This window comes from Felis catus, chromosome D3 (genome assembly GCF_018350175.1).
Source record: "Felis catus isolate Fca126 chromosome D3, F.catus_Fca126_mat1.0, whole genome shotgun sequence".
Classification (NCBI taxonomy): domain Eukaryota; kingdom Metazoa; phylum Chordata; class Mammalia; order Carnivora; family Felidae; genus Felis; species Felis catus.
The window spans coordinates 46034643-46056275 of NC_058379.1; the positions used below are offsets into that span (position 1 = coordinate 46034643).

General features: G+C 46.6%; 2 protein-coding genes across 4 annotated transcripts in view; one reads left to right on the plus strand and one right to left on the minus strand.

Moving 5' to 3' along the window:
• Positions 1-27: 27 nt before the first annotated feature.
• RMC1 (regulator of MON1-CCZ1) lies at positions 28-18834 on the plus strand. 2 transcript variants are annotated; one of them, XM_023241813.2, is made up of 20 exons: positions 28-321; positions 1060-1136; positions 3239-3323; positions 4727-4783; positions 6121-6207; positions 8123-8263; positions 8593-8696; positions 9982-10071; positions 10160-10265; positions 11241-11352; positions 12748-12792; positions 13043-13096; positions 14482-14610; positions 15156-15262; positions 16651-16770; positions 17074-17151; positions 17407-17511; positions 17608-17676; positions 17762-17987; positions 18670-18834. In XM_023241813.2, exons 1-20 carry the CDS (start codon positions 220-222, stop codon positions 18747-18749), a joined length of 1974 nt encoding a protein of 657 aa, XP_023097581.1. In that variant the 5' UTR covers positions 28-219; the 3' UTR covers positions 18750-18834. The 2 variants fall into 2 exon arrangements, with proteins under 2 accessions (XP_023097581.1, XP_023097582.1); XM_023241814.2 differs by lacking the exon at positions 28-321 and adding an exon at positions 481-638.
• The window catches only part of NPC1 (NPC intracellular cholesterol transporter 1), a 54670-nt gene continuing 51577 nt past the window's right edge, over positions 18541-21633 (minus strand). Inside the window, exons 23-25 of one of the 2 annotated variants that reach the window (XM_019814307.3) lie at positions 20904-21017; positions 20010-20172; positions 18541-19354 (exon numbers count right to left, since the gene is read on the minus strand). In XM_019814307.3, the coding sequence (XP_019669866.2) occupies positions 19272-19354; positions 20010-20172; positions 20904-21017 (360 nt within the window). In that variant the 3' untranslated portion in view covers positions 18541-19271. 2 annotated transcript variants of the gene reach the window in all.

Below are 21633 nucleotides of genomic sequence, written 5' to 3' on the forward strand. Positions count from 1 at the left end.
GCCGGTCAGCAGTCGCCGGTTTAAGCGCTGAGGGCGGCGGGTCACGTGCCGGACGGGGTGGGGGCGTGGCACCAGGAAGCGGCCTCCGCGCCCACTCGGATCGCCGCCGCCGCCGCCTCCCGGCCTGACTCGCCGCGCCCCGGTGCCGGGCGCAGCTTGCCCGGCTCCACGCTGGCGGCCGCCCCCGGACCCCCCGCCGCCGCCGCCGCGGCGCCCGCTATGGGCCAGGAGGACTACTATCTGGAGCTGTGCGACCGGCCGGTGCACTTCGAGAAGGCGAACCCGGTCAACTGCGTCTTCTTCGATGAGGCCAACAAGCAGGTCCGGGCCGGCCCGCGCCCTCCTTCCCTGCGCGGCCGGGCGCACCCTGCCCCCCATCCCCCGCGCCCCCAGCGGCGTCCTGCGCGCGCGCGCGCCCAGGCCGGGTGCTGGGGGACCAGGCCTGGGGCCTCCCCTCCGGTCCCGGCGCGGGACTGGCACCAGCCCCGTGCTGTTGGGTGGGCCGAGGGACCAGGCGCCACCGCGGCGGGGCCTTTCTCCTCCAAAGTGACAGCTGGTTGACCCCCGAACCTGCGCCACCGACCCTGCAGCGCCCTTTGGCCGGTGTGGTCGGTCGTTAGCTCGCCAGCCCTTTCTCGGTGCCTTTGTTGTGTTTGTCATTAGTTACTCTTGCACTCACGGATTTAGGCGTTGAGACTGGCTTTATTCTTGGAATTTTGGAAACGGAGGGTGGGGGAAGCAGTGTGAGGAGTAATAGGGTGTGCTTAAGTGTATCAGTGGCGCCTTTGCTGAACCGGATTAAAATTTGTAGCCTCGGCGACCCAGGCCCGGTTTTGCACAGTGGGTGGCACTCACAATGGTTTAACCTTTTTGGTCTCTGCTACTCCCTTGCCCCTTAAAATTCTTGTGAACACCAGGTATCTGTAGATGAATATGTGCCACCTTAGTTGAGCTGAACCAAGAGTGGGGTGTGGTAGAAATAATCACTTGTTAGGCTGGTGTCTGTGTCTCAAGTCTTTCAAAGTTCAGGCCATTAACGTTGCTTCTTTTGCCTCCTAGGTTTTTGCAGTTCGATCTGGTGGAGCTACTGGGGTGGTAGTTAAAGGCCCAGATGATAGGAATCCCATCTCATTTAGGTAACTCTTGACATTTACAGAATAATTTTCACGTGTAAATAAAATGATGTTTTTCTGTTTCGTCTTCAGAAGGTGGTTTTAAAAGTTTGTCCTTTGTCTTCCCTAAAAGTTCTGAAGTCTGTGCGCATGCACATCCCTGCCTCTAGGGAGAGGGAAGCAGACACCTGCCAAGCAGACACCTGCGAGCAGTCTCCGTGGCACACATCAGTACTTCATGTCAGAGTGAAATGTGTAGAGTAGTTGTCTCTTGATTTGGGAATCAAATGCTCCAACATAGGGTACCTACTTCCTCCTACTTGAAATTAGCAAGGCAGTTTATTGATGTGTCCATTTCCGGTGTCTTGGCGGAGGAGGGCCTTCATTTGCCTGTGGCCCAGCTCTTTCCAGAGTATGTGGTAGGTGGAGGAAGTTCCTAGGTTAGTGTTTCCTGTATAATTATATTAAGAAAATCCCAGCTTCCACCAACGGTGACTGCATGTCCCAGTGTATGCAGGTCGAACCAGTATAATTGCAAATAGCACTTCCTTTCACTTTCTGAAGTGTCCTGATTTGGTTGATAAGTTATCTGGTCTTCGTTCCTGTGATTACAGGAAGGGAAAGTGTAGTGTGGGCCCTCGATTCAGTGGGGACTTAAAGTTTTTGCAGGTGGCCTGTGTTAATAAGAACGAGTTTTTGAAGTGGAAATGAATCATCATTTGTTTGGCACACACGGATTGCAGCCCCCCGCCCTGTGCTAGGCGCCAGGCATGTGAAGGTTTTGAATTAGCCTGGGGCCCTTTTGGAGAGCTCATAAGTGTAGTGTGGGAGACAAGTGTGTAGACACATTCTGTCGATTGTGAGAAAGTGCCATAATAGCACTGTGTTCAGAATTGGGGCACACATTAGAGAGGAGACATTTATCTTGGGGTAGGCTGAGGAAGACCACTGCCTCAGACGGGGAAGGCCTCAGAGAGGAGGGAGTCTTTGAGCTAAACTTTAAAGCTTGAATGGAATGATTCTGAGTGGGGAAGAGAGATGGCCTTTCAGATGGCGAAGAACGCCAGAGTGCAAAGCTTAGCAGGCAGGGTGTTTGGGGGATTCCAGGTCTGTGTAACTGAGATCAGGTGTCCTTGCAGGGAAGGAGAGGTGGGGGTGGTTTGGCCCCTGGCAGGAGTCAGCTTGAACCTTTTGTATTCTGCTATGGAATTAGGGCTTTATCTTATTGGAAATTGTAAGATGGGGGCATGGCACGATCTTATCAGCGTTCGGAAAGATCACGCTGTTCACAGCATTGACCTTGGATTACCTGGGAGCATGTCAAAGTCAGGGGTACCACTGAGCATCGACTGCAGTAGTCTGAACCGGGCATACCCAAGACCAGACCCAAGGCCGAGTAGACTGTCACATAGGCACTCGGGAGGTGCTTGGGAAGGTCTTGGGTAAGTCTTGGTGATCATTTGGGTGTGAAAAGTAACAGTGAGACGCTGATCCAGATTTGGGGGCGTGGTAGGGTTTGAGGAGGAAGATACTGAATTTATCCCCTTTAAATTTTAAGTTTTGATGGCAAACATTTTTTAGCAATTTTGTGTATTTTTAACAGGTGTCTGGTGGTATAATTAACTGCATATATTTAATGTATGCAGTTGATGAGTTTTGACATGTTAACCATCATCACAGCCTTTAAGTTTGCTTGTGCGGCCCTTTAATTCATCCCTTGACTTCCTCTTGTAAACATCTGTTTGAGGCCCTGTAAGACTCCGGGGGTTGGGAAGTAAATGGGAAAGCCTAAGCTTGGCTGTAAGAGCATGGTGGGCGGGGGAAGGTGGTGGTTGGTGGAGAAGGTTGCTGGGTGGGTATTGCTTATTTATGTCCAAAGTGACTCTCAGGGGAAAGTGCATCTGTTCTCCATTCTTCAGTCACTTGTTAACCACAGTGTAAATTTCACTGGCAACTTGCTGCCAGTTGGATTTTGTTGTTTGAAAAGAAGTCCTGATAGTGTCAGAAACATAATTTTCAACTAAGATCTGCTGCTTTCTGAGTATTTAACTTGCCTTTTCTCACAAATTGATAGATGCTAGAATTCAGTTCTTAACTTTTTAACTCACCCCCCTTTTTTCTTAAAGAATGGAAGACAAAGGAGAAGTGAAATGCATAAAGTTTTCCTTAGAAAATAAGATATTGGCTGTTCAGAGGACCTCAAAAACTGTGGTAAGACATGCCTTTATTTATTTATTTATTTAAAAAAAAATTTAAATGTTTATTGTATTTTTGAGAGAGAGAGAGAGCACGAGCGGTGTAGGAGCAGAGAGGGGCGGGGAGACACAGAATCTGAAGCAGGCTCCAGGCTCCAAGCTGTCAGCACAGAGCCCAATTTGGGCTCGAACTCATGTACCAGGAGATCATGACCTGAGCCAAAGTCAGTGCTTAACCGACTGAGCCACCCAGGTGCCCCTGTTTATTTTTTTTAAGTTTTATTTAAGTAATCTCTACATCCAACGTGGGGCTCGAATCCACAACCCCAAGATCAAGAGTTACATGTTCTACTGACTGAGCCAGCCAGGTGCCCCAGGACATATCTTTAAGTACAGAGTAAAGGAAAGGACATTAGAAGTACACTTAGAAGAGAATGAATTACAAAAAAACAGCTAAAGGAAGCATTTATTATTTTAATGTCCTGAAAGTTATAGTTCTGTTGTACTATATTTGAGCCTTGGGAATTCTTTTTTTTTAATTTTTTTTAATGTTTATTCATTTTTGAGAGACAGGGCATGAGCAGGGGAGGGGCAGAGAGAGAGGGAGACACAGAATCCGAAGCAGGCTCCAGGCTCCGAGCTGTCAGCACAGAGCCCGATGTGGGGCTTGAACCCACAAACTGTGAGATCATCACCTGAGCCAAAGTCAGATGCTTAACTGAGCCACCCAGGCACCCCGAGACTTGGGAATTCTTGAAGATGAGAGAGACATTTCAAGGGATAAATATTTGTGACCTTAGTTTGTCATTTTTGACTTAAAAATGTTTTAAAGTAATTTGGAACCTCAGGCAACCTTGGATTGATTGGTAGCGGCATAGATCATGTGAGTTGTATTTTTGGCAACTTTGTGAATTAGCTTTAATGGAGTAACTCCATTTACTCACTGCTTGCATCTTTGAATGCTTGATCCCCTAGGAACAGACATTCAAAGTTGGAGCACCCGTTTGGCATTTTCACTTTCCTAAGCATTTTCACTTTCCTAAGTATTCACCGTCACCATTTGTAAAGTAGAGCAAAACCTTTTGGAAACAGGCAGAATCTGATTTCCCCCTGTCAGTATTAATTGCTAAAATTGTTGGAAAGCCTCTTATAAGAGGCAGCAACACATTTCTCTGGAATCCATTGGTTTTCGGTATCAGTTTCTAAACTAACTGGATAATTGGATTAAATTTTTTTTTTAATTGCATTGGAAGGGGACAGATTGTCCAAATTGGTTTTTTTGGTTTTCCTGCCTTCTATCCATTTTTTTTTTCCGATCACTTTTTAAATTTGTCTTTTGTCTGTCTGGTGGTATGCCAGTGTCTGTTGACAGTATGCTGCTTGATCCCAATTTCTCCTTGTGGTTTTTTTACTCTTCAGGATTTCTCTAATTTTATCCCGGATAGTTCTCAGCTGGAATACACTCAAGAGTGCAAGGTATGAGCCCAGATCCTTTCCCAGCTGCTGGCCATCTCGCTGTGTGGGTGACGTGGGGGAGGGGCAGCGTGCCCTGGGAATTGCCAGCACACCCTGGGAGGCAGGCTGTGCCTTATGCTGACTCCTGTTGCACGCTGGCTCTGTGACTTGGACAGTTTTAAAAGTTTTGTTTTGTTTTGTTTTTTTATGTTTATTTACTTTGAGAGAGAGAGAGAGCACGCGGGCATGGAGGGGCAGAGAGGGAGAGCGAGTATCTCAAGCAGGTTCCACACTGTCAGCACAGAGCCTGACTTGGGGCTGGATCTTGAGAACCGTTAAGCTCGTGACCTGAGCCGAAATCAAGAGTGGGATGCTTAACCCACTGAGCCACCCAGTCGTCCCAGTTTTAAAAGCCTATTTCTTCTTTTATAAGATGAAATCAGGAGGATTAAATGGGTGACAGGACATTAATCGCCCAGCTGTTGGGGGGGGGGGGGTCGGACCCTGGATTCCTTTCATAGCGGCCTTGTAGGAGGTTTTAGGAAGAGGAGTGTTTTCCCCTCTCCTGATGATGTTTCCTTTCCTTGATTTGTTGTCCTTGTGTCCTTCCACTTTCTTTCCCCAAGTGTAGATTCTAATCGGTTTTAATTAGATTTGCTGGGTAGCATAAACGAGGCGAGGCGGTGGGGCTCAGCTCAAAGCAGCAATGTGACACCCTGGAAGGTAGCAGAAGGTGCTAGTGGCTGGGTATGGCTTTTAGCAGCTTCACAGTGGTTTTGCTAAATGGAGTTTAGCAAATGGAGTTTAGGGTGGGCTCTGCGACAAGGAGAGGCCCTTCGGCCCACGAACCGAGCCCCTCACAGACCTCTGGATCTGTGCGCCCCAGAGCCCCTGTCCTAGCCCTGTGCGGGCTTAGGTTTGGGGCACTGCTGTGCAGCAGGGGAGGCGAAGGGGTGGGCTCAGGGCCCCAACCCCATCTTGGTCCGCACTCACTGAGAACCTTCTAAGCCTTTCTACTTTTATAATGCATGTTTTTAGAATACAGCTAAGAGAAAGTCACCTGCCCTTTGATTTTCCTTAAGGAAGAAGTTGATATCTGTGTGTGCTGGTCAGTTACCTTTCTGCAAAATTCAGGCTTTTCCCTCTGTTCTTGAGAAGGAATTAAGAGTCAGGTGCTTTAGTGAAGCATCCCAGGTGGAAATCTGGGAATGTTGTATTGAAAAGAAAGTTTGATTTCTTAGTAAGTAATCAAATCGGGGTAACTTTTATTAAAGAGTGTGAGAAGTAGAGTATTTTAAGCTTTTGAAGAGTTGTACAAAAACTAATTAATTAAAAAAAATTTTTGTAATCCTTTTCAGACCAAGAATGCCAACATACTTGGATTCTGTTGGACCAGTTCTACTGAAATTGTCTTCATAACAGATCAAGGAATTGAATTTTACCAGGTATTATGTTGATCACTTCTGTTTGCTGGACATCGGTCTGTGATGGCAGTGTGGCAGCCTTCTGAATTCACTACTGAATAGACATTTTGAGATTCTAGAACTTTAGGTTTTTGTTTGGGTTTTTGTTCTTTATTTCTAATTACAAGAAATGCATGTTTTTTATAAAACGTTTAAACATTACCAGGCTATCTGGAAGGTAAAAGTCCCCCCATAATCCCTAGAAATAACTAGTATGAATAGTACGTTTTTCTTTGTTTTCCTACACACATGCAAACTTCATTTTTTTATAAAAATGGGAATGTTGTATATGAAGTTGTGGCTGGCTTTTTTTTCATAGCAGTGGGGCTTGGACATTTGTCCATATTTTATTCTGAGTAGTGTTCTGTTGTGTGGGTGCACTGCGGTTTCATTAAGTCCCTGTTGATGAACCTCTGGCTTGTTTTCATTTTTCTGTGATTGTAAACAATTCTGCAGTGAACATGCTTGCAGACATTTCTTTATGTTCTTGGGTGAGGCAGTTCTTGGAAGGGGAATTACAGCACAGATACGAACATCCGAAAAGCTGAACAGATATTGCTAAATTTTGTCCAGAAGTTTGCTCTGTGACTTCCGGTATAGGGATATCTGTTTTCCACATTTCTGCCAGAACTGCATATGATGAGTCCATAGACATGTAGTCTGGGTATTAGCCCTTTCTCAGGTGAGATGGTTTGCAAATACTTCCCGTTGCACAGGCTGCCCTTTTGCTCTGTTGACTTGACTTGGTACCTGCCTTGTCTTGTAATATGTTCCAGCTGCCCGACCTGTTGAGCATGCTTCTGAATCTTTCAGTGGAGCTAATCTAGAAAGTGTTAGGATATTCTCGGGGTTCAATTTTGTTGGCCTAATGAAAGCAGTATAATTTAGAATGTACAGATGGAGAAGATACACCCGTTAAGCAAAATGTTAGATGTTAGTGCTTTGCAATGCGGCCGTCCTCAAAACCTTTGTAATGACCACCAGAAAGAAAACAAACTGCACAAATCTCGTACACATAGAAGGAGAGTTTTGTGTATGTGGTAGCGTGGATAGGATCACCTGCTTTCCCGAAGGGTTCCTTGTGGCAATCATATACTTTTCTGCTCTCTGTAGTGGAAAAGTGTACATTCATGTCATCTGGATGGTCTTCAGATCTTCAAGAAATAAGTTAAAAAGAAAGAGGACTCTAGCATATCCGTTTCATATCTAAATTGTCAAGAAACCCATGCCTCTCCACCATGACTTCCACATCGGTTCTGGAGCACAGTGTTCTAGGAGCATTCATGTCTCGGGGCTCTATACAGTGTTCCTTAATTTATCCGAATATTTAGAGTATATTTAAGACCTGCCTCAACCGTAAAATACTAGGTTTGCATGCAGAGTCTCACGAACACGATTGTTAGCAAAAGGGAGCTCCCAGACTCAGTGCTACCTGGAGTCAAGACAGAGCCAGGTGGAAGGCAGGTGCTACAGGCTGGGTGTGGGTGATTCAGTGCATGGGATCGTTGAGGGCGGGGGGTGGGGTGCACGTTTGCTTCCACGGGTTGGAGGAGGGAGTATGTAGTCTGGACTCTTGGGTGGGTGATGCCTGGAGAGTGTGCAGGCTCTTGCGGGGAACTGGCCTGCCTGGGCTGTGACTGCATAGCGGTGTCTGAGCCGTATTTTCTCCTTGGTCAGGTATCCATGCTGCCCGCCTCTCAGGGTCGTGGTGTGAATAAATGAGCCAAGATTGGTAAAGCACTGAGCGTGGGGAGCAGTAGCTGCAGCAAACAAAAACCTGTGCAATTTTACTTAGTGGTTTTTTTCCAGATTTTTCTTGTTTTCTTAATTTACCATCAGTCGTCTTCCATTTTGCTGATTTTAAAATAAAGATTCTGTTTCTCGAACTTTGCTTCAGGTGTTACCAGAGAAACGAAATCTCAAACTCCTGAAGAGCCAGAATATCAACGTGAATTGGTACATGTACTGCCCTGAGGGTGCTGTGATTCTGCTGTCTACCACAGTCCTTGGAAATGTGCTGCAGCCCTTTTATTTTCGGGTAAGAGTGAGCCTGTCTTTAGGAAAAATTCCCTTTCCCCCCTCCCATCCTGTTCCTCTAATATACTAAGGTGTCCCTGACTTCAAAGGGGCAAGTTTCTCCAATAACCTCACCACTTCTGACCACTAGAGGGCACACTGTACCATCCTGTCACGGCCAGGAATGACTCGTTCTGTGGGGACAGACTCCAGGGAGTAAAGGACTTAGTGGGACTTTGGAAAGGATGGAGAGACAGAGTGTGTGCCTGTCCTCCGTGGTTTTATGTAGGGAATGCTAAAGCATCAAAGAGGTTTAACCAGCTTTTCCTAAAACTTGTATCACCCCAACAGGCTGGCACTATGTCAAAGCTGCCCAAGTTTGAGATTGAATTACCAGCTGCGCCCAAGTCAACTAAACTGAGCCTTTCCGAGAGAGACATCGCGATGGCGACCATGTATGTCTGTCTTTTGAGAGAATTCCTTCCTGACATTTGCTTTTGGTAATAGAAGTAGCAGAAGTGCATCATAAAAGCACAGCACTTTCGATAGGTGCCCTCGGAGCACATGATAAAGACTCCCGCTTTCCCGTTCAGTGTCTAGATTTTATGAATGGAGAAAACTGGTCGTCAGCTTGGCATTCTTTTCTGATTCTTCTAGCTTTGTGATCTTAGGGAAGTTTTTTTCCACCATTCTGGTCTGATAAAATGAGAACACTGGACCAATTTGTTGTTTAGGTATCTTAGTTCTATAATTTTTTTTTTTTCTATTCTGTGAGTAGTTGAAGGTTATCTAGGACTTTTATTTATTTATTTATTTTTAGCTAAAACATATCCTGCTGGCTTTAAAGAACATAGTTTATCTAACAAACATGGAACTAAATTACTTATGTAGGAAGGTATCCTCACTTGTAAATGCAGAGTATCTCAATTTCTAAGCTTCATTATGGAAGTTTTAAACACACCATAATAGAAACTGATGCAAAGAATACCTTATGTACCCATAACCCAGTTCAAAAATGTCCAAATTTTGCTCCTAAATTACTTCTTGGATTTTTCTATGGCCTAAAACAGTGGTTTTGAACTTTAACGTTCTTTGGGAGTTAGAATGCCTTTTTTTTTTTTTTTTTTTAAAGGCCATCTACTGTGGCATCCCAGGTTAGAGAACAGATACAGTGAGAGCAGTCCTCACCCAGTGGCGGCAGAGACCCACTCCCTTCCCTCTGGTCTCATCCCTGTGGCAGACCGAGGACAGTGTCAGCCACTGGAATAGCAATGTGCATGCAGGAACTGGTCCCAGGAGCATTTCTTCCATGAGGCTTATAAATGAAGAGTGATTATATTTTCCTGTTATCAAGGAATATACTCATTATGTAGAACTTGGAAGATACAGAAAGTTCCAGAAAAAGAAAGTGGACTCAGTTTATTACTCAAGGATAGCTATTAACAACATGTGTTTCTTTCTAGTAGTTTTGGACATTGTGCAGAAGTTTGTCTTCCTTTTAAAGTGCTGTGATGGAGCTCTATTTAGTTTTGCATCCCCGTTTTCACTTTTATATAATGGCCTTGGGTTTTTGTTTTTTGTTTTTTGTTTTTAGCTGCACTTTGTAAATATTTTTGTTGGCTGTGAAATATTGTTAGGGAATATGTCATAATTTACTTAACTCTTATGGCCTCATAATTCAGCATTTAGAATAGAGGAACTTCAGATGTCCTGTGTGAAGTCTGTCTCTTTGTTCTCCAGATACGGGCAGCTTTACGTTCTCTTCTTGAGGCATCATTCTCGGACCTCCAATAGTACAGGAGCGGAGGTAGTCCTATATCATCTACCACGGTATATTTAATGCTGTCCTCCTTCTCCAGTTTTAAAATATGAACTAAAGCTTGTCGATCTATGTTTTGACCTTTCTGTTATCCTACAGAGAAGGTGCCTGTAAAAAGATGCACATATTAAAGTTAAATCGGACGGGGAAGTTTGCCCTAAACGTGGTGGATAACCTGGTGGTCGTTCATCATCAGGATACAGAGGTAGGAGTTATGTGTGGGTGTCTGGTCTGTCTGAGGCTTAAGAGTTAGGAAAATTAGGGCGCCCGGGGGGCTCAGTCTGTTGAGTGGCTGACTTCAGCTCAGGTCATGATCTCATGTTCGTGAGTTCGAGCCCCTACATCGGGCTCACTGCTGTCAGCACACAGTCTCCTTCGGATCTTCTGCCTCTCTCTGTCTCTCTGCCCCTGCCCTGTGTGTGCTCTTTCAAAAATAAATTAACATTAAAAAAAAAGTTATGAAAATTGACAAAACATGCAGAACAGAGACTAGAAAGTACTTTCCATGCTAAAGCTTTGGTCTTCCAGATGCAAATGAGTTTGGTATTCTAGATGGTTGAGAAAAAAACAGTGATTCCCTGTCTACTGATTACAGTTAATTAAAAACTATTCCAGAAAGTAGCACTGGTATTTGACTCTGGAACAATTATTTGGTTGGCTCAGCCGAGCTGGGAATTTACTGCAGAAGCACAGTCTTGCATGAGCACACAAGCTTTGTATTTCCTTTGTGAGTACAGATAATGCTAGGTGATGATTTTGAGTCTTTGTGGCCCAAGAGAAAGACTAGAACGGGTCCTGCTTTTTTTTTCTACATGGTTAGCTGGGTATCTGGTCACAGACAAGCTCCTTGTGTCCCGTGCCTCCCGCAGGGTGGCGATACCCTTATCTTGACTAATGAAGGTATTTCTAGTCGAAGTGAAAAAGATCTGCTGGAATCACTTGGAGCTCTTCAAGGGCAGCCTGTCATAAACGCCAGGGGTGTGCGTGAGCGTGGGGGACAGTGTAACAGAGTCGTCGTATCACAGCAGACTCCTCCCCGCGTAGAACCAGCCTGCGGGGGTGCAGTGCAGGGCATGCAGGCTCTGTAAGCTGACGGGAATGGAGGGATCTGAGAGAACAGAAGGGACAGGCCAAGTCATGGCTTGTTTCGGCATCAGAGTCTTACTTTTTTCCACTTCAGACATCGGTGATATTTGACATCAAGTTAAGGGGAGAGTTTGATGGCACTGTCACCTTCCATCATCCGGTGCTTCCGGCACGCTCGATTCAGCCCTATCAGATCCCCGTGGCAGGTAAGGGGACCTCCGCGTAGTGGATGGAATGAGGGGTACACACAGGGGTTCCCAGGCCCCTGTGCTTTTGGGGGGGCTTTGTGTTCCTTCCAGCATCTTCCTTTTCCAGGGCTAATAATGTGAGCATTAAAAGAGTAGGTTGTGTCAAATGATTGTCTTGTGTCTCCTGCTTACGTGGCCTGAAGGTAACCGCTGGTGAACTGGTGGAAAGCCAAATCTAGACGTTAACCTTCAGCTCTGTTCTGGTTGTTTGGGACCAGTTAGAAGGCAGTCAGGTTCGAATTGGCCAGTTATAACAAAACAAATGCCAGGTGTGATCAAAATCATAGCCTGGGCGAAGATTAATAAGAATTCAAAAGTCCATTGAATCTCTGGCCTCCAGAGCGTGGGTTGGTAAACCATTTTTCACAGCTAAAGGCTTTTTTTCGTCATGTTTAACCCCCTAGGTTGTAAGCCCCATGCAGGCTTGTAGCGGCTCTGTATCTTGCCCGCCCCGTGCTGCTGCAGGGTGTGCCGTGGGGACGCACTTGGTAGCCGCTCTCATTCCCCCTTCTGCTGTTGGTCTGTTCAGCTGTTCGTTTTCAAGCAGACTACACATCAGAATCACCCCGGGGGCTTTACAAGGGCACCCGCTGTCACCTGAGAGCGGTCAAGTCCATGTGATTGGCAGCCAGAGTTGAGGCCCGCGTGCAAGAACTTCTCAGGTTCTAGATTCAGGTGTTCTTTGCCTTAGCTTGTCTGGGCCCTTCCCTCTTTTGAGTGGGCTGTCCAGAATGACCACGTTTTCCAACCAGCTGATTAAAACCTGTCTTCTGATTGTCCCTGGGTAATCGGAGAACTGGGAACGATGTTAAATTTGCAGGGCTGCATTTCTCAAGCTTACCATGGATGCACGGGCAGTGCAACTGGGAATTAAGAGTCCCTGTCATGTGAGGTGTTTGGGGTCTGTTTCCTAGAGGAGATCTCTGTGCCTGGACCTACCCTGTGCAATGGGGAATTGAGCTAATTATTTAGACAAAGCACAAAGCACTGTTATTTGAAATCTTCTCGGTGACTGGCCTGGGGATGTGATTTTGAACCATCCAGGACTTGGTGATTTACTGTGTAAATGAAGACGAGTCCTCTTCGGTTATTACAGAAGAATGAACAACTCTGAGTCTGTCGTACTTTCCCCTTCTTGGGAGGCCATTTTCACGGATTGTTCTCAACTTCCCCCTTCCTCCTTATATGTGGTATCAGTGGTACAAGACAGTTCACTCCTTCCTTATTCAACTGTAGTCGAATCACCATTTACTGAAGGCTTTAAAAGTACTGCATTTCACCCTCTGAGCACTGGTGTGGGCAGTATTTCCTGGTGGCATTGTCATTGCACACTTGTGTTTTTTCCATTTGCAGGTCCTGCTCCTGTGACCAGCCAGTCTCCCATCCCGTGCAAACTCTGTATCCTTTACAAAGGCCTTACTGTTGTGCACAGAAGGGAAGATAGTACCCCTCTTTGTCTTGGTGTGTGAGAACAGTCCTGCCTGGCAGTTGTGAATAACCTGAATAACGTCTTGGGAGCCCCCCTGGGAGTGCTTTCCTCACCACCTGGGCCTGAGTAGCCTCTGCAAATAGGGGGCGGGCGAGTGCTAATCAGAACTGGGTTTGTCTTTGGTTTTTATCCTGCTTTACCATTTCCTATAACATGCAGATTCTTCATCCTGGATTGTCTTTCAGCCTGACATCATCATCAGCGCAAGCCAAGGTGGGTCAGAGGGGACAGTCATCATGTTAGAAAATAGTTACTTGTTGGTTTTGGATGACACTTGTAGCCAGTAACAGGTTCAAGGTGAATCTGACAAATGACCTCTTCCTTCAGTCTTAGGAATGGGAAAATTTTTCACTTTATACTCTGTTCTCTACTGTTCTGTTTTATCCTGAGCATATACTATTATTTTTTAAATGTTTATTCTGAGAGAGAGAGAGGTAGAGATTCCCAAGAAGGCTCCATGCTGTCAGTGCAGAGCCCAATGTGGGGCTTGATCCCACAGACTGAGATCATGACCTGAGCTGAAATCAAGAGTCGTACACTTAACTGACTGAGCCCCCAGGCGCCCCGCTTATATTAGTTTTATAATAAACAACTAAGAATGGCTATTCCCCTGCTTCTAGCCCATTTAGGTCTGTCCGTTCTGAAAAGCCAGACTCCACAGCACGGTGTACAAGGCCCTCCCTGCCCTGTCCTTATCACCCCCCATCCTACCCACGTGTGTCTTTGCCCTTTTCTGTTCTGTTTGCATAGAAGTGCGCTCCTGCTTCCCACTGTGCTGGGTAAGCTCCTTCAAGATGCTAGCTCTCTCTTCCTGGTAACCCCCTAGCACCTGTATCTTCCTGTTGGGAATACTTTCTACATTTGTCTTCAGTCATCTTGTGTATTCTCCTGTCTTACCCACTGGGATTCACAAGAATTTTCGAGGTTTCCACTACATGTAGAATTCCCCTCTCCCTTCTCCATCTGGAACAGTGCTGGCTCTGGACCAGCTGCAGAATTGAGAAGGGGACCACTCAGGTCATCTTTATGCAGTGTTGAATTCTCTCGTGGAACCCCAATTGAGGAAGGCACTACCTGTCTACCTGGCAGTGTGGGTGTTCAGGAAATTCATGGATTGGTGAATGCATGAATTATGAACTTCCCTTGGGAGCCTCTGGAGTTACCTTTTGACTTGAAGAGCCAGTGCGGGAGAAACCAAAGTATAGGACCAAAGTAAATACCGCACGTTGACATCCTTTTCTACCTTCAAGGTTAAAAGGGGGCTGGGTGTGGGCACAGAAATGCTCTGAGTTGATCGAAGACTTGTCACCCGCCCTTATTTCGGGAGCTACACCGTTGATGTCCCTCTGATTGGAGAGGGTGACCTTGTTGGAGGGAAACGTCAAGCGGGTGGTGGTCGTTTGGCTGGGCGTCCTTCTGTCGTCAGGTGTGTCCTGCATTCCCTGGACTGCGCTTGGGTTAGTAACAAGAGGGTAGCAACAGTGCTTTGCAGGACGGCCCTCTCCCCCGCCCCCCAAATGAATGTCTTAGGGGAACCATCTTTTGGGCTTCTGTTCTCGTTTGCATCCAGTATGAAATTTGCTGCCTCCTCAATCCAGGTTACCTCTGGAACCTCCAAGTAAAGCTTCAGCCTATCGTAAACCTCTTGCCAGATAAAGGAAGACTGATGGACTTTCTCCTCCAGAGAAAGGAGTGCAAGATGGTCATCCTGTCTGTCTGTTCGCAGAGTAAGTGGACAAGTCCTTCCCCATCGGATTGATTCTAGTACTTGGCTTGGGCTGCCCACACCCTTTATTGGGAGCTGGGCCACATTTGTCTGCTTTGTCCATAGTGTGGAGCCTCATTCTTCACTTGAAGAATGAATTATTTAACCCCCTGGAAGGAAAGACCAGGAAACAGAAAAATGACTTACAGTGACTTGGGTAGAAAAGCTAAATTGGATGGTTCCAGCAAAAGCAAAGCTAACTGTGGCGCACTTGACGGTAATGAGCTAGCATCTCCAGCCTTAAAACAGTTCCCAGAATCCAAGTCACTCACTGCGTATGTGTCTACTTGGAGCACTTTCTACTGAAAGCTTCTGTAGCTCCTTTTCCTAGTAACCAGGAAGGGCTGGTGAGTGATTTCCAATCTCCAAATGATACCCTTTCTCTGAATGCTCCTTGAAGGTATGTTTGCCTGGTAACCCTTTGAGGTTAGTTACTTCTGTGCTAGCAACTGTCTGAATTCTGAAGTGGATGTAAAGTCACTTGACCTGTGTGAACATTCTTCCCAGTGTTGAGCGAGTCAGACAGAGCAACCTTACCTGTGATCGCCACGGTTTTTGACAAACTCAATCACGAGTACAAGAAGTACCTGGACGCCGAGCAGAGTTACACAACGGTAAGCTGTGTGTGTGCTGGGACAAAGGGCTGTTCTCCACCCCCACCGCCCAGTGTATTTCCTAACCAACTATAATGCGAGGTTCTGGTGGGATAACACCACTGGGGTGTGTGTGTCAGGTGGCAAGGTGGCTGTGTTGGGGGTCACAGATTCAGAGTTTGTGCCTCCCCTTAGCTTGAGGCTGCGTGTCACTTAATGCCTTCGCTTGTTTTTAACCTGTGTTGAATCTTACAGATAGATCCTTGGTCTTATCTGTTTTGTGGATAAGAAAAGCAGTTTCGGCCTTGCCTTACTTTATACATACTTCTGCCCGGTCAGAGCCTAGACTGAACAAATTAGGCGTATAATCCTTTTGCCGCATCTTCTTTCTTTCCTTTTAGGCTGTAACAGCTATAAAATTAACACTTACGCTGGCATTCGGTCAGCGTCCCGTCAGGATAGTGATGACGTATTAGCACCGTGCTTCCACAGAGCGGGTTCACGTGTTTGTCGTGAACGGCTAGAAACCATTGACGTGGCCTGTAGCCAGGTTCTGCTATACTGTTAGGATGAGTGGAAGGACGTATTTCACTGATTAGTCCTGAGGCTTAAAACAGAAGTGGTTTTAGGCAGTAACAAAGAACCCAGAACTGCACTCCCCTTTAGCTCCTCGGGGGTAAGAGAACTGACGCAGGCTACTGAAGGCCGAGTGACCTCGGAGTGCACCTGTCCCTGTCCTGTGAGACACGCGAGGGGGGCTGGGTTCTTGCAGAGCCTCCTCGGCCTTGCTGCTAGTGTACTGGGCTGTGGGAATCCGTAGGTCTGACCCCAGATGGGTTTCTGTGCCTCACTGCTCTGGCTCTGAGTCTTTTTAAATGCATGCCGGTCAGAATGTGGTCCCCCACCCCCCCACCCCCGGCAATGCTGGAGCTTCCCCAGCCCCCACCACAGCTGCACTGTCAGCCCTGGGGCGAGCTGCTCTAGAGAGTTCGGGGAAGTTGTCCGTCTTCTCGCAGAAGTCAGCAATGTTTGGGTGGCCTTGTTGACCACTCGGAAACGCACACATCCAGCCTTACAAGCGGTATTCCCTTACTGTGTGACCAGTACACCATTCCATTTTTATTAGATAACAAATACGAGAAAGTCCGTGATTAAGAAAATGAGGGATTTTAAGAGGGGAGAAAAATGTGTCTCAAGCAGAAGCAGACTTCTGCTTTTTTAGCTCCACGTGTGAACGTTGGCATATTTTCAAGATGACCAGCTCTGACTTCTAAACCCAGCCCCAGCCCGCACAGGAAAAATGGTTTTGTCCACGTAATAAGTGCCATCCTCCGCTCGTATCTTAGGAATTCAGTCTTCTGGGAGTCCCTAGAAGCTGACGAGAGTCCCGTTTGCAATGTGTTGTCTAGGCAGTAGAAGCGGGGCCGAGCCGGTGCAGCCCGCTTCTCAAAAGGCCGGTGCGGACCCAGGCTGTGGTCGATCAGTCTGACATGTACACCCACGTGCTGTCGGTCTTCACGGAGAAGAAGGTGGGTGACGGAGCCTCCAGCCAGAGATCTTACCTGCAGGGAACTGAGGAAAGCAGTAGAACTCCTAATGTGATTTAAAGAACCGGAGTTCTCTTGGGTGAAGACCCAGTGCTAATAGTTTGGCGTCTACTAGGCCAAAACGTGACCGTCGACGGGGGGAGGTTCTGGAGGGATCTGTGCAGAACCCGTGAACAGCACTGGGCCAGAGGCGCACGGAAAACAGAGCGGGTGGGTAGACAAGGAGCTGCAGGCGGCCTCCTTGCGAGCGTCCGGTTTTGAGACTACTCTTCTTTTCTTCTGTAGGAGATGCCTCATAAATTTGTGATAGCCGTACTGATGGAGTATATTCGCTCTCTTAACCAGTTTCAGATCACAGTACAGGTACTTTCCAACCATTTGTGGTCCCAACTTAGAGGAGCGGGGTCTGCGTACCAGACTCCGAATTCTGAGTGACTCTCCTGACATCACCGTGTCGGGCTCAGGCGGGATGATTAGTGTTTAATCGAGCATCCTGTCAACGCACAGGTGACAGAAACCTTAACCCGTCACTCAGAATAGCTCCATCCTAGACACACCTGGCCTCACGCGTGTTGTAGTTGGGTGACCGGGAAAGTCTTCTCCTGTTTTTGTCCTCAGCACTACTTACACGAACTTGTCATCAAGACGCTCGTCCAGCACAACCTCTTTTACATGCTGCACCAGTTCCTACAGTACCACGTCCTCAGTGACTCCAAGCCTCTGGTATGTGGCCCTATGCTTTTACTTCTGGGATTAAAAACTTCAGATTTAACCGTCTGACATCTTATGCTGAAGCTGGTGTGAAAACATGTCTTTCAGGCTTGTCTGCTCTTGTCCCTAGAAAGTTTTTACCCGCCCGCTCATCAGCTGTCTCTGGATATGTTGAAGGTAACTCTTGCTACGTCCCCGTTTTAAACTGCATTCACGTCTCTTCCTGTTGCCGCTGCTTACCTGGACTTCTCTCCCCTTCCAGCGCCTCTCGACAGCAAACGATGAAATAGTAGAAGTGCTTCTTTCCAAACACCAAGTGTTAGCTGCCTTAAGATTCATCCGGGGTATCGGCGGCCATGACAACATTTCTGCACGAAAATTTTTAGATGCCGCGAAGCAGACTGAAGACAACATGCTTTTCTATACTATATTTCGGTTTTTTGAACAGCGAAACCAGCGTTTGCGAGGGAACCCTAACTTCACACCAGGTAGGACACGGCAGTGGTAAAAAGGCCTGGGGCGAACACAGACTCAGGGTAGCAAGAGAATGCTGGCAGGCTAGGAGGTGAGAAGCCTTTTGGGAAAGTTCCCCTAAGGAGAACTGCGTGAGCTTTTTTACAAACAAAATCCCATGACGGTGGTAAGAGGAAAGTCAGAATGCCAGTGGAATCTGAATTAGGCTTTGGAACCTGCAGTGGACGCATTCTGGGCACAGCTCAGGCCTGAGCGTGGGTCTGGGAATGCTCCTTTCTGAAGAATCAGGAACGAAACAGGAAAGGGCGACGAAGGGTTTTAAACGGCCTCAGGCTTATTACTCACTCTTCTCTGCAGACTTACGAAACCTGAGGCATCCCCTCCTTTAGGATGGGAAGGAACACGTCCCTTTTATTTCAGGCCTCCCGACTTTTTGTAGCTTAGCGAATGGTGCAAGATGGTGTTACCTGTGACAGGTTGGCCTCTCTACTTCTCCCCAAGCAGGTGGGGATTTGCTGGGGTTGTGAAGGTGCCCGGCAGCCATGCACGAAAGGACAACTCAAAAGCTTAGGAAAACAAAGTATTTTATGAAAGAAAAATAAGTTAAAACCCAGCATATGTATCTATGAGCTGTGAAGTCTTCATTCTCTTTTCCCTTTTGTGCCACATCTGATTAAATCTGCATTTCTTTTATAGGAGAACACTGTGAAGAACACGTTGCTTTTTTCAAGCAGGTTTTTGGAGACCAAGCTCTCATGAGGCCTACGACTTTCTGAAATCACTTGCTAGTTTTTTTATATATATATAAAAATGTGTACAAAGTTAATTTATTGCATTAATAAAGCTCTTTAAACTACAAAATGTTATAGTAAAGTGTATCTACACCATCCTCAAATGTTACTAAAAATACGGTATAGAATCTGTGTGATGGCTTACTCCCAAACAGAAGGAAAAACATTGCATTGATTGGCCTTTAAAAAGTGTCAGGGAGCAGATCCCACTCAGCCATGCTAGTGTCACCTTCCGCCTGCCCAAGAGTTAGGTTTGGTTCGTGGAGAACTGGAAGGCCCTGCAGCGTCCCGGGGCTGCCTTCCGATTCCGTAATGCTTCCGATTCACGCATCACATTTGCATTCCTGAGTTTAAAAGCACTATGGCCGAAGCTGCTGCTGCTAAGTAGCCTGATGTCTGGTACCGTCCGGTGTCCAACTCGGCCTCGACGGTGCAGCCACTGTCCAGTGAGCGGTAGGCTGAGCGACCCACAGACACAGTTCAGAGTCCCCCGACCTCGCAAGAGGGCTAGAAATTTAGGAGTTGTTCTCGCTCTGTACCTTTGTATTGCTCTTGAGTGGCCAAGCTTTTGGCTTTATTTATTGATGGGCCTGTGAGGGATTAGAGAAAAAACTTCTGGATTATTTCTTCAGTAGAAAAGGAAGGCGACAGGGTAGTTCTGTTATAGTACAAACTTTCTATCCCTCTGAGATTCAAAAACCCCAACTCCTCACGTTCCCTATCTCAATGCTTCAACTTCTTATAAAGCTCAAGTCAAGCAAATTAGTACTGTTGTCCTTTCAACCACAGGTCATTTACAGAAGCTGAGGTGGCCGCAGAAGTAAAGAGACCTTAAGGGTAGTCTCAAGACATGACCCGAGGAGCAGAGGGAGCACGTTGCTGGCACAGGGAGGAAGGGACCAGAAGGTGCTCTCAGCACTGCTGAGCTGTGGCCAGCGGCCCAGCCATTCCTCTCCATAGCAGGGAGGAACCCCCTGGACCACCGCCACTCAGGCTCCTTCACCGTCTGACTTCTGGGCCTTGTTCGGCAGACAAGGGGAACTTGTTAGGAAGGAAGAGTGTTAGTGGTTCACTAGTGAAGTTGTTTGGACAGCCGTGAAGCCCCTAGACAAGACTCTCATCTCAGAATTTTTTTTTACACTTAGTACCAATTAAATGACCATTAGTACAAAAGAATGCTTCTAGATCTTTCTTCTCCTTTAGTAGCATACTTCCCCCTACCCATTTAAAAACAAGGACACTTACCTATGTAGCTGAGTAAGACCGGGAGGAAGATCAAGCCGTGGGTGGCTCCCAGTAAGACCATAGCCAAATACATCCTGAAGTAAAATATCTGGAAAATCTGAGATTTGGCAAAGGCCAATACCACAATCCCTCCAAATTTTGTTAGTGTGATTCCACTGAACACCTGAAAGAAGAGACGGGGTTTAGAAAGCACTTACCAACCTACTCTAATTCCACATCTCCTCACACACTGATTTCTGGATGGGCAAGGCCCAAAGCAATGGGGGTGGGGGTTGAACCCCGTCTTCAGAGTTAATAAGCATTACATTCTACCTGAAATTGATTTGCTGCTTAGGGGCCTGAAAAAAAAAAAAAAAGGTGTAAGGGTAAATAAAATCTGTGTATGCTGCACAGACACTGGGTTCTGTCTTTAAACAGATTTCCTTGTATTTTTTAGGTGAAAGCGATTATCTAAAATTGTTACAAAAGTGTTAGTTGTTCTCTGTAACAGTATTTTCTAAGCTGGCAAAGCAACTGGCTGATAGGCTAAAGCAGGCTGTGGAGCTGACCTAAGAAGATTCTGGGCTTGAACTATAAATTGCACCGTGGGCTCTGAGTGTGATAGCTCCCTCGCTTGTCAACACATGGCTGGCCTGTGTCTTACATGGAAAGGCCTTCCGGTCCTCAAATCAAACTTCTCGGTTCTTCTCCTGCCTGTCTACAAAGGATTTGCCAATGGAAACAGTTATAAAGAATTTCAGGATGTAGCTATTTCATGAAATGCCTGAAAACTTACCCTTGGTTGTTCTTAAAGGATTCAAATTCTGTTCTCCCTACTGAATTTTACAGCTGCCAAGAAGCACTCAGTTGACGAGCTGGGCACTTTATGTGGAAATGTCTACCCCGGCTACTTACAGAACTGCCCATGTGAGCGAGCGCCTCTTCTGCCCGTTGTGCACGGCTGCCCTTCATGCTCACTGTGAATGCTCTCGTTATGTGGCTGCAGAACTCCACGGAAATGCCACAGCTCTGGAAAAAAGTGCTTCCGTTACATCCTTTTGTGGTTGAAAATCCTAAGAAAGCAGGCCCTCTTCTCCCACGATCTATGGTTCGCAGGGCATCCCAGGTAGCTCAGGAGCCTAAAGCATCCCCTTTAACTTTGTGTATACCAATCCCCTATCACACCAACTGAAGCTGTACCAGGCAACTCGTGAGACCCTCAAGGCCCAGCACCCAGAGCTCCAGTATTCTATAGCGAATTTGCCTGTTTTAAGGGAACTTGCTGAACCCACGTTACCCCCACCCTCCGAGAGCCAGCACGCGATCACCAGATTTGCTTTAGTCAGGCCTCACTGCTGCTCCTCCCCCTCCCCCCCCGCCAAACAGTTCATATTTTAAGTACAGACACACTTTGTTTTAATGCTTTCTCAAATGCTCACATCTTCAAGACGATTAAATAGCACCTGACAGTTGCATGGGAAGCAAAAGGTACTGTTAAGAATTCCATCAGGTAGGAGTTTTTCTAAATAAAAAGTGAACATCTTGTCATCGGGCTATAAGCGTTTTTGCAAACGCTTCAGAGTAAGAAATTAAAGGCAAAATACCCTCGCAACACTACAAAGTCCCATTTTCAATGTCTTAAGCA

What these genes read in the sequence shown, in the direction of transcription:
- RMC1 (XM_023241813.2), top strand. Translation starts at nt 220, where the DNA reads ATGGGCCAGGAGGACTACTATCTGGAGCTGTGCGACCGGCCGGTGCAC. An exon ending in AGAGGACCTCAAAAACTGTG is followed by an intron (nt 3,324 to 4,726) that starts GTAAGACATGCC and finishes TTTACTCTTCAG; the next exon opens with GATTTCTCTAATTTTATCCC. An exon ending in TCCCATCCCGTGCAAACTCT is followed by an intron (nt 12,793 to 13,042) that starts GTATCCTTTACA and finishes TATAACATGCAG; the next exon opens with ATTCTTCATCCTGGATTGTC.